The sequence below is a fragment of the Cynocephalus volans genome, chromosome 1 (genome assembly GCF_027409185.1).
Source record: "Cynocephalus volans isolate mCynVol1 chromosome 1, mCynVol1.pri, whole genome shotgun sequence".
Classification (NCBI taxonomy): domain Eukaryota; kingdom Metazoa; phylum Chordata; class Mammalia; order Dermoptera; family Cynocephalidae; genus Cynocephalus; species Cynocephalus volans.
The window spans coordinates 226,548,258-226,560,620 of NC_084460.1; the positions used below are offsets into that span (position 1 = coordinate 226,548,258).

The window sequence follows — 12,363 nt, forward strand, 5'->3', positions numbered from 1 at the left end:
AAGTTATTTAACCTCTCTGAACTTCAGCATCTTCCTCTGGAGAACTGGGGATAATAATATTAACTATATAATAGGATAATATGAGAATTACTGAGCACCTGGCTTAGTGTCTGGCATATAACATGCAGATAATGGTTAGCTCTTAATATTGTGTTAAGCTTAGGGTGGATTACTCAGAGCCACTAATAATGATGCTGTTTATGAAGATGTATTTCTTAATGACATGGGAAAATGATTTTGCTCTAATGTTAACTGAAAACAATATAGCAAATTTTATACACATAAATAAGTATATCTAGCTATTCAAAATATGCACAGAAAAAAGACTGAAAATAAAATATGCTGAATGTTATGACAGTTATTTTTATTTGGTGGAATCGGAGTGAATTGTGATGTTCTTCTTCCTAATTTTCTACATTCTCCTAATTTCCACAATGGGTATTTATTACTCTAGCACTTCAGCTTCTCCAGGATGTTACTCTAACTGAGGCTTCAGTTTTGATTGGTCGGTTTCTACACCATACTAGTCATCAGAGGGAAAATAGTTAAAGAGGTTGCAGTATAAATTTACTCAAGAAAGTTTAGTTATTGTCATTATACTCAGATGGCTAAGAAACCCGCACAGCAATAACCCTGTAGTCCCTAGGGGCTTTGGTCCCTGTTCCTAAAATAAGCCACTGTTCATTCAGATGTTGTCATCTTCAGGAGAACCACCAGCTACAGTTACGTAAGCACAGATGATACATTTTCTGTTATGGAGCTCAACAATTAGTCACAAAGCCCCACAGTCAGAAAGTCCTTTTGAAATCATCTGGTTCAACTTTATCATTTTAGAGATGGGAAAACTGAGGCCCTGCAGTCATCAAAGACTTGCTTAGGATTGTGATGCTAGTGAGATGCAGACCTAGAACTAAAATACAGGTTTTCAGTCCAAACTCTTGCTTTCTCACCACCCAGAGGATATGACTGCAGTCCTCCCCTGTGCAGAAGACTTCTAGCAGCAAATTATAGGGACTGGTTTTGGAGGCTACAGTCAATTTTACTATTCAACCACACACTAAAAGTTACACTAACAATTATTAGGCCAAATCTCAATCTCAGTCTTTCTCCTCCTTCTCCCCCTCCATGATGGTCTTGCACACACACACACTCTCTCTCTCTCTCTCTCTCTCTCTCACACACACACACACACACACACAAACATCACCAACAATGACCCACACCACCAACAAAGCAACAAAAATGGACAGAGAACTAAGTAAGACAATGTTTTCAAACTGCAAATTGATCAAGCACATAGTCAGTGGCACAGGCTGGGGACAAAGGAAGAAAACAACAAGTAAGGTACTCAATACGGCAATTAAGTTGAGACAATAAAATGCAAGGGAAATTGCTTCTGTATCTTTCAGAGCAACCACCAAAATGAATCTGAGTAATTATTCTGCTATATACCTAGAGATTTCATTTGAAGGTACCTGGACATTGCCTGCCCCTGTAGGTTCATTTTAATCTTTCTATCAGGGATTGCAAAAGCTAATGCCTGTCTTATGGAAAGGCACCTTTCAGCAATGTCCCCATCTGTCAGAATTGTTATAACATGAGAGAAAAGCAGCAACATACCTAGTGTCTTAGAAATCACCTGAGACATAATGCACTCTCAAGACAGCCCAGTAAAACACCAGTCCATTTCCCTCTCTTGTAGGCATTATATCGCTTTGAAATTTGTCCCTGGCAAGGTCAGGCATAAACTTCACAATATTTATTTCTCAACATCTGAAAAAGCTGCATCATGTTTAAGGTCATTGACCAATTAAGAAAAGCAGAGGGGAAAAAGAACCACCCAATCTCCTCCCTGTAGGTGAGCGGTTGTGGCTGAAGCCCTGCTGCAGATAGACCCATTCTCTGATTATCAAAGGCAGTGAGGCCATCAGTTACTTTTAGCCGGTGGTCACTGCCAACCACATGGAACTGGCTTTGAGAAAAAATGCCTAAAACCTCAAATTGGTCTTTTAAGAAATCATCCAAACTTGGGTATATTTTCTCCTTTCTTTTCACATGCGATCTTAGAATGATCTAAAGAGGAGAGAGTCTAGAAGTCAATAAACCCAGATTTAGGTTTAAAGATGCACAAAAATACCAAGAAACAGCATTAATTTTTGATTTTATACCCTGGCTCATGACTACTTAATCAAGGTAAATATCCAATTTTAAAATCTGTATTACTTTTATTTGAAAGGGAAATCCTTGGTTATCTTAAATTATATTTAATGAATAGCTCCAAAATAAAAACATTTTTAACAAAAAAGGGTTCAAATATTACAAATTTTATTGTTAAAAATGCTTGATAACATTGTAAGCTCTGGGATGGAAACTTCTGTTTGGATTTGGTGAAGAAAAACAACTGTCAGGGCCTAAAGAATTGTCTTCTCAACTGCCTTTTCTTTCTAACGTCTTCAGGTGAAGTAAAATGTTTTGGTGTGGATTAAATAGATGATTATTTACCATTTGAAATTCATGAAGAATTTATATAAGGTTTCAAGAAACTTGGCACAAATCAGAGCTGTCTGTGCCTTAGGAAGTTGTCATTGCTCAAGAAATTAGGGCATAGTGGGCCTGAAAATGCATATTTGAAGAAGGAAAGAGTATTGAGTTCTAACAAGTTTTACTTTTACGAAAAGAATGCCAGTCCTTTATCCAATAATTTAAGTTTTATAAATTTTGCAGTTTGGGATTTTCTTTCTTGTACTATATTTCTCTTTTGAAAATATGCCACCTAATTTTCACATTGATGGTGTAGACATTTAGACTTCGGTCAGTGAGAGGGCGGGTGATCTTGCCTCCAGAAGCAACAAAATATCTGGGCATCTATGGCATAATATGCTTCTCTTTTCTGATGAATCCAAAGCTGCTGCATGTTAAATATGGGTGTTCATACAGATGTTATTGCCCCTCTGCTGCCTGCCTGCATTAATTGTGCCTGTCTGGATGCTCCTAAAAGCTACTGGCAGGGGAGTTCCTTGAAATGTTGGGTTATTATCTTAATAATTCTTCCAAAACAAGAAGGCATTTGGAGGCTTCTGAAGTGGACCTCTAGGTTGACCCTTGTCCATCTCTCTGCAAAACTAAGTGCTGCCATGATTTCTGGAAAAATATACATACATGCATATATATATATATATATATATGTGTGTGTGTGTGTGTGTGTGTATATATATATATATTTATTTATTTATTTATTATATGTATGAATAGAGAATCCCCGATCATTTTAGGAATTTTGTTACTATTGGAAACACCTGCTCTGTCACATGAACCCCTTTCTTCCCCCTAAAAAAAAAAACCTCAAATGCTTTGTGCTGTGAGAAAGGCTCATTTCAGCTATAATCCAGCCTGCTCCTTTGAATTGCTTCACCAGGGGTTCTGGAGTTCCATTAGAAGAAGAGAACTATCACCTTAAGCAGCAAAAGCCAGCACAGGAATGCTGTGCTGCGCCCTTGAATCTACTGTTTCTATGCTTTAAGAACATATTCTTGATTTTAATTCCAGGCAAGCTCCCTATTAATGTCACACACACATTCCAGGGGGTGCCTACGGATTCTGAAGACCTTCACAACCACACTCAAAAGTGCGCTAAGGACACACTACTTTGCATAACTGGCATCTTTTTCCCAGAACTCAATGCCTTAAATACAGTAACCCTAACTCTTTTACATCCATAAAACACTCCTGATAGAGCAACAGTGATTATTACTAACCACAATGGGGGAGACATGGGGGGGAGAAATGAGAAACTGCTTTCTTACTTCAGAAATAAGTTCTGAAGGAAATGTGCGAATGAGAATCTGAACACCTAAAGCTACAAAAGGGAGTTGAGAAGACTTCATTCCTTAGGCCATGACAGTTGTTTTCCTTTATCAAATACAAAAAGAATTTTCTGTCCCAGAGCTTACAATGTACCCGATCAAGCATTTTTAACAACAGAATTCATAATATTGGGCCCTTTTTTGGTTAAAAATGTTTTTATTTGTTTTTAAAATAAGAGTTTTCTTACTGAAAAATGGACAATGGGCACATACCAGAGCCAGATCCAGAGGCGGTCACGTCATAAATCAGATCTTTAAGTGTTTTTCCGGCGTTCACCAGGTTGCACTCAGACAGCGGTTCCTCCACGTTCTGTCTCTTTTTCTTCCTGTAGGTGCACTGTCGGCCTTGGCGTGCCCAGATGGTCAGCATGGCAACCACGCACAGGAGGCAAACAGGCACTGTAATAATGACAGTCAGCTCCATGGGGCCAAGTCTTGGGGCATTTGGTGAGGCTACAGTTAAAAAAATAGAACACAACCATAAATCAATCCATTTTAAATATTTTAGAAATTGGAAATGCAATCACCAAACTTTCACATCTAGAATATGCAGCTACACAGTAGTTCATTGGTAAAAAACTCTCTGTGGTATAAGCAAAGATGCGGACAGGGGGTCGAGGTGAGGTTGCAGCTATGGATGGTATCATCAGGTAACAGTGGGAGACAATTAGGATTATGGAAAAGCACTATATGGAATCTTTTTTAAAACCTCCAAAATATTGGACACTTTTCTGTCTATTACTTTTCCCCATTGCTCAGCAATTCTTCCTTAGAGCATGCTCATTCATTCATTCCTGCCACAAATAATTATATTTCAAAGTGTCATCACTATTCCAGGTGCTAGAGATAAAATGGTGAAGGAAAAGCCCAAATCCTTGCTCTCGGGGCATGTATGTTCTCATACATCCACTAAGTGGATAGATATGTAATACAAAGGCAAGGAAAAATAAGAACTATGAAGAAAAATGGAGTTGAGAAGAGAGAGATAGAGTGGACATGGAAGGCCGCTCTGGGGGGGTGTCAAGCAGACCAAATGAAACAAGGGAGCAACAGCTCAAGGGATTGCAGGGATCGCAGGGAAATGTGCTTCCGACAGAGGAAAGCTGGTGTAAGGGACCCTGGGGGTGGGGGGAGGCTACTGAGGCTCAAGAACATGTGCCTAGAGTGCAGTAACCCAGGGAAAGATAGAAAGAAATGGGGTCGGGGAGGTAACAAAGGGAAACCTCTTTGTGGGGTCTTATAGGCCAAGAGACAAGGACTGTGAACTTTATTCTAAGGAGAAGGCATGGCAGCATTTTGAGTAGGCCAGAGATATGATCTAACTTTTATTCCAAGTGACTGCTGGATGAATACACACGAGGGAAGCAAGAGTAAGAGCAAAGAGACCAACTAGAAACCCAATGCAAGGAGCCAGGTGGGAGACGATGGTCTAAGAGCCCCACCTAAAACTGCACTTCTTCCCATTCCTGCTCACCGTCTAAACCCTTTTCCTGAAATATTTTAATTCCTGGCTCTTATCACCACCTGGCCCATCATATACTCATTTAGATCTTATCTGATTCCTTCCAAAGAACGTGAGCTTCCTGAGAGGAAGACATCTGCCTGCTTTGTTCCCAACCACGTCCCCCGTGTTTACAAAGGTGCCTGACACATAGTAGATGATCAGTAAGTAGTTCTTAAATGGCAGAATCAGTAAAAGTTCTACTAGTTTTGATCCTCACAAGTAAGGGAAAAGACTTTTCATTTGAAAAAAAAAAATCAATATGATCATTAAAACCAAATAACATAAGGACATAATTAAATTAGCCACCCTAATTTTAAAAACACATATAACCATTTTTTTTACTTAAACTTCATCTTGCATTTAAAAATCTTTTTTTTTAATTTAGAAAAAAGAGACATAAAAAATCTATGATGACAGATATTTCCTTTGTTTTTCAATGAAGTTATTTTGACATGAAACTAGCACATTATTCGTTGCCTTTTCATTCACTAAAGACAGCATCGGCATCAATTTAATTTTATCCCTACGTCTTACCATTGGGGATGTTGGTTTTTGTTTTTAATAAACCTTGGGGTGTATTTGATGGAATATAGGAAGGGAATTGAGAAGACTTAGGTTCTCAAAGATCAAGGAGAAGTAGAAGAACGCAGGTGCTAGAGAGAGAAAAGCCCAGCTCCCGTCGTGGGCTGCCATCATCTCTCTCTCCCCACTCCTCCACCCTCGGGCTGACTCTACCCAGGCCAGGGAAAGGGTGAAAGACCATGCCTGGAAAGCAACATCATAACACCTGCACCTCAGAGTCCAAACAAGAGACAATGATAACGGACCTTGTCACTTACACCATTCTACCTTCTTTGCATTGACAATGGTACAGAGCTTATTACATTAGCTGTACTTGCATTTTACGCACAATGTGCTAAAAAGTACATAAATATCATTTGAAAGCAAATCCTATTTAATTCTAAAGGAAAAAAATCAAATTCCTCAAAAATATGTTCTTACTACTAAAAATAGTCTATTATCAGTCAGTAAAAGATTTAAAACTGTTGAGTGAACTTCGGAGACAAACGTAATCCACACTCTTCTACCTTGCCTAGTAAACTATAACAGATGACCAACTTTCCTTCCCGAGTGTTTCAAAATTCCTCTGGAATCATTATTAGTTATACAGGTGCATATGAGGACAGCTTGGCCTTGAGTGTTCTTACAACAGGTGCTAAATGAGTTCTTTGACTTGACTTTCCTTTAGAAATCATTAACCATGGTACTTGCAACTTCTGAAGTTTGCTGTTATAAAAGAATTTTAATGTCCATTTTACAATGATCTTTCAAATTGTGTCTATATTGTCATGTCCTCACAAAGGTATCCTAGATATTCTAAGAAAGCCATAGAATGAATTTAACCACCTGTAACTAACATAAACACCTATTTAAACTCGTTTTTAAAACTAAATTCCACTATTGGATACATTTACATTGCTAAATTTTATTTTGATGTCTGTTATTCGGAACTATAAATATAAACATGAGCATTAAAAAGCCTGTTGATTGTTTTCATTTTAGTAAAGCTCTATTAGGCAGAGCTCAGATCATCACTATGGCAACTAATAAAGAGGCAAAAGGTCAGCCACCCTGAAAATAGAATAATCTCCATAAAAGTACACTGCTCTAGTGATTGCCACTGCTCTCAGGGATATTTATTACAGATGGGCAATGTTTCTACTTTTGTGAACAAATTCAGTGATAAGAGCTAGTAAGGAAAAAAAGATTACTCAGCTAGAAAAAGGCTAGCAACACCATCTAGAAAGAACTCCTTAAACAATGTGCAATTTTAAAAGCAAACATTTGTAAAACTATGCTTTAAACCAACTGTTGATTGTAATCTCTAGAGGAGATAAATTAAGAAAAACTGTGGTCTATACCCAATGAATCATGGAGAAGAAGACAATAATGCACTTAAGAATATATTTTAATAATTGTTACCCTTACTGAAATATTAATTTTTCTAACAGTTTTTACATTCTTGATCACAGGAGAATTATTATTTGATAATTTCCAATTTGGGGGATTTTCCATGCCAACCAAGATGTAGTCTCCATGGAATAAGCAGCTCCATGGCAAGTATGTTAATCCCAAAAGTGAGGTCTGGGGACAAGTTTTTTTACTCTCCAGCAAACTAAATAGGAGAGAATAGGAAAAATGAGAGAAAAACTCTAACCCAGATGGGTGAGAGCCTAGCTCACACATATCTCCCTCATATAAGCTCTATAATACTAATACATATAAGCTCTATAATACTAACCAAAAACACTCAAGGAAAGCAAGTACTGACAAGGTGGAAGGAAGGAAGGAAGGAAGGAAAAAATTTTTGAATTTATCTCTGTATTTGCAACTTTCCCTAGAGATCTGTGTGGAACTGGTGCTGGTGAATGTCACTGGTAGTTGCCATTGCCCAAATTAAGTTCAGAACGAGTTTAGATGCATCAGCTTCTTCCAGGACAGCACAGGACTCCCATTACCTTCTCACCATCTCCTATTTTCTGTTTTAGGGAGGCAAACTCTTCAAGATGAAAAGGAAAAAATGAGACGATGGTCCCCACGTTTCTTCCCCTGCTGACTTCTACTTCTTTACCAAAAGTACAAAAAATCATTAATGTTTATGAGATTTATATGATCTTCAAATTAATTAATGTACATTTCCTTAGCACATGCTATTCGGAGGAGATGGCTTAGAATTAAGTGGAGGTGTGTCTTTGACCAATTGCCTCTAATAATTCATACTGATCATTGGCATGAAAATCTTGTAGTATAACATCTACATGCAATTTACAGACACATGTCCCCACTACATTTGAATGGCATCCAACTGACTAAAAACTAAGGCATTACAATGGAGTGATACATAGAAACTCTCTGAGAACAGAGACTGAAGAGATATGTACTCACTGGACAACTGTTTAAAAGCAAATTCAGGCAAAGAAAACAGAGTTCTTCATCCAGACAAAGGGCATTTTTGTGAAACTTTTCAAGGTTAGTGCTTGTTTCCCAAAAGTCACTGCAGCAAGTAGCTATGAAAACTTATAAGAGCCCAAAACATTCCTAAAGAAGCCACAGGCTAATTTAGCATTAAAACCACTGCCTCCTTTTATTAAAAGCTTTTCCCAAGTGATGAAAAGATATCATTTTTCAAGGTTTAATCCACAAATGTATAAATATCAGGTCTTTGGCTGCTTTCTCACACTGCCCCACACCTAAAAAAACCAAACATTTCTTTTGCCCAGTTTATGGCTTTGAAATGTTCTCAAGTAATAAACAAACCAGAAGACAGTATTGCTAGAGATTCTTTCTGATGGGTCTATTCCTGTTCTGGCACCTGGAAGAAGTGCCACCATAGTCAATTGAGTGAAATGGTGACGTGCTGTCCATCCACCTACCTTACAAACCTATAACACAAGTGCTGGGACTTCAATTAAAGGGCCTTTGTTTAATTCACAGGTTTCGGGGGGGGGGGGGAGGAGTGAAAATAACATGTACAGCTGAAACAGAACAGAGAATATATTATCACTAAGACATTCAAAACTACCTTATTAATTAGCTCCATAAGAATAATTTCTTTTGTCAAAAACAGAGTGACATGCTAAGCAATGAGAAATCTCCTAAATCTTTGTGATGAACCTCCCTTAACCTGCCACTTCAAAGCATTCTTAAATGTGGTTTAATCATTGTTTCAAACATTTGCTTGAAGGTAATGAAAATACATTTCTAATTGGTTTCTTGATGCTTTAGTAAATTGATTCAATGCTAAAGCCAAATAAATTGCTTTGTATAGCATTTACTGAGAACAACTCCCTAGGGAGAATGCCAGAAAAGTAGTCCATGACCTTGTGGAATTTAAGATCTGCTAAGTAATACATGGCCTATCTAGAGAACAATTCCAAAGCAACTTCACAAGTAAAAATACAGAGAAAACTTTATGTAAGAGCTAGGGAAGGAGAGAGAGAAAAAGATCATCATGAGATATTCATTCATGATGGAACAGTCCAGTATAAAAGAATATGTAAATTGCACTTTGGCAAGAATGTGGAATAGAATGGGCTTAGGAGCTTACTCACAAACACCAGTTTTATTTGTCTGACACTCCCCTGTAATTCTGTACTCACTGATTGCAGGCAGATAACCCACCTCCTGCCCAGTGACTTGTCCTAGCCTACTACTTCCTCACAGTGACTATTACAATTTTCATCAGGAATAATCCAGTCACAAGGTAATGTGGCCACATCCCTCCAACATGCTCCAAGATAAGTAGCAGCAAATACTCTCCCTCTTGCACACGGAGAGAATAATTATGCCAAAAGAGTTATTTGCGATTAACATGAACCTCACATACTGAACAAGGGCAAAAGGTTTTCTAATCTAGAGAGTCAACCAAGCTGTGACAGGAACAGAAATAACATGACAGTTATTTCTGCCTTTTAACTGAATGAGATAAGCTATTGATGGACCATCCCATTGTTCCAAGTACAATCTATAAATGGCTATTTGTATACATTACCTTCATCTGGCCAGGTTTTATAAGTTTATAGCAGTCAGGGAGGATGACACATGAAAATATTTTCTGGAGAGTGTCTCCTTGTGCTGCTGGTTTTCTGGTATATGTGAGGAAAATCAAGAAACTGCAAATATTTTATCCATTAGTACTTGAATTTAAAAAACGTTTTTACATTTTAAGGAAATAGGAGTGTTGGACTGAAGAATGTAATCATTGACATAAGGGGTATGAAGAACTTTTACTCAAATAGAGGTGAGTGAGATTAGTACAATGTAGAAAGGACAATTAGAATAGGTTCCATAATTAGTTTTCTTTGATTTCAGGGTATGTACCCAGCAAAAGTGATAGACTCTTAGTATGTCATCAGAACACATTCTCAAATGATACATGTTTGTACAAAAATTAGATAGTAATTATTTAAGGAATATTTCATTTTTAAAAAAATCAACCTTTTACATGGGAAAAATGAGAGTTCTTTGGAAACAACACACATATCACATCTCTCTGTTTCCCCAGCTCACAACAGAGACCCTTGTTGAGAGAAGGTACTTAAAATATTGATGACAGGGAAACAGTTACATTTCTGTGTCCTACAGCATATGCTACTGTAGCTTCTCTGACAGCTGATATATTCACACAAAGCAGCAGCTTGTTCACTTGGAAAAGACTGATGTGGAATAATCACATTTTGACCTAATTCAATGTCCTGGTCATAATAACCCCCAAAATATTTGAGTGAAAAGGTAATGGTATTTACATGACTGAGAGTAGAGCCCTCCATGATGTAGAATCTTCAATTTAGAACTCGTTATAAGTTTTGCTTTCAATTTCCCATTACATCCCTATGAACAAAATTTCATAATTTAAATCAGTGTACTTGTTTCTGGAGACAAGAAATGCTTCTTATATTAAACTTTTAAAGCCCAAATCTTTGAATGCTTATGTTTCAGACCACTTTCTAAAAAAATTAAAATCATAGCACCTTCAATTTATGGGGGAAGAAAGCTTGTCTGGCACACCTGTCAGGTGTACACTGAATCCTCAGAGAGTGAGCTATAAATGGATTTGCTCATGTGATGGCAGGAGAATTCCACAAGGGGTCCCAGGAGTATTTCTCAGTGTGCACGTCACCTTCTCCTGACTATAGCAATGAATTTATGTCTCAAATAGAAAACCATGAGAAAGTTAAGAAACAGCAAGGATTTTTTTAAAGGAATGAAATACAAGACTTATAAATTCCCAAAGGAATAACACTCACTTCCTGAGTCTGCAATTTTTATAATTATGGTATGGTTTAAAATGATTAATTTTTCATAAATTTGATTCTAATGTTTTGGCAATTTATCTTTCTTCAGATGCAAACCTTTGGTTTGGTTTAAAGTCTAATTTAGACATGTACCTAATCAATATACATTGTACTAATACAAATAATTTTTCTTTTCTCTTTACACAACTGAGTACAGAAGAGGAAGGTGGAAATTGTATTGAAGGTAACAAACCACATTTTAATGTTGTGCCAGTATTTTCTTCATTGAGGTTAATTATTTAAATTAGTAAAAAATTTAATGGCATTTAAAAATAATTTATTGAAATTTGGAAGGAAAATCAGAAATTATTACTACACTTGCCCTCTTAAGCATTGTACATTTTGGTAGCAAAACGGAAAAAAAGATATATGATACTTGAAGGGTTTTTTTTTTCCATATGAAGGGTTATAATTAGTGCAAGAATGAACTAAATAACAATTCCTATCAAAATTAACCATATAAATAACCAGTTTCCCTAGCTCAAGCTTCCTGACCTTATCCTGGATAAAATTTCATGGATAATCGTAAACTGCTCCTGATGCTATTTGACCTTACAGCAATTTCTCTGAGTTTGTTTCTGATGTCACCTAGAGTCACCAGAAATCACTTCTGTCGCAAACTGAAATGCGACTCAGCCATGAAAGAAGCAAGCAACAAAATGTGATTCCTTCATATAGGAAAAAATATATGTTTAAATATTAAAGAAGAAAAGTAAGATATAAAATTGTATTAAACAGAACACTCAACTATGTTAAAACAGAAAACACACTAAACTATTGATAGTGGGAACTTTAGGCCAGTGGACATAAGCTCAAGACATGATCACAACCTTAGACTTCCCCTGGGGCAACCATTATCCTCACTGGAGGAATAATTATTCTTTGCCTTTTTTAAAAAAAATAGTTTTATCATTATGTTTGATCATTTTCTTGTCAACTTGGGTAAACTTGAACTATTGTTCCCAGAATCTTATTTCCTATATGGTTCCAAGTCAAAGGTGGGTATTTGTATACATGTTCACAAATAAGAATGGCTTATTTCTGTACTGTCTTTGTTGGGTTTTGATATCAAGGTTATGCATAAAATGAGTTATGGAGTGTTTCCCCTTTGTGTATACTTTGGAAGAGTTTGTGTAAGAAT

The 12,363-nt window shown here is 36.9% G+C and overlaps 1 protein-coding gene across 3 annotated transcripts in view; it reads right to left on the minus strand.

The window, feature by feature from the left end:
* ACVR1C (activin A receptor type 1C) overlaps positions 1 to 12,363 on the minus strand; it is a 61,517-nt gene that overhangs the window by 21,395 nt on the left and 27,759 nt on the right. Inside the window, exon 2 of one of the 3 annotated variants that reach the window (XM_063092068.1) lies at positions 4,077 to 4,316. The exons of the other annotated variants lie outside the window; for them this stretch is intronic. Within the exon in view, the coding sequence (XP_062948138.1) occupies positions 4,077 to 4,316 (240 nt within the window). The remainder of the gene's footprint in view (positions 1 to 4,076; positions 4,317 to 12,363) is intronic. 3 annotated transcript variants of the gene reach the window in all.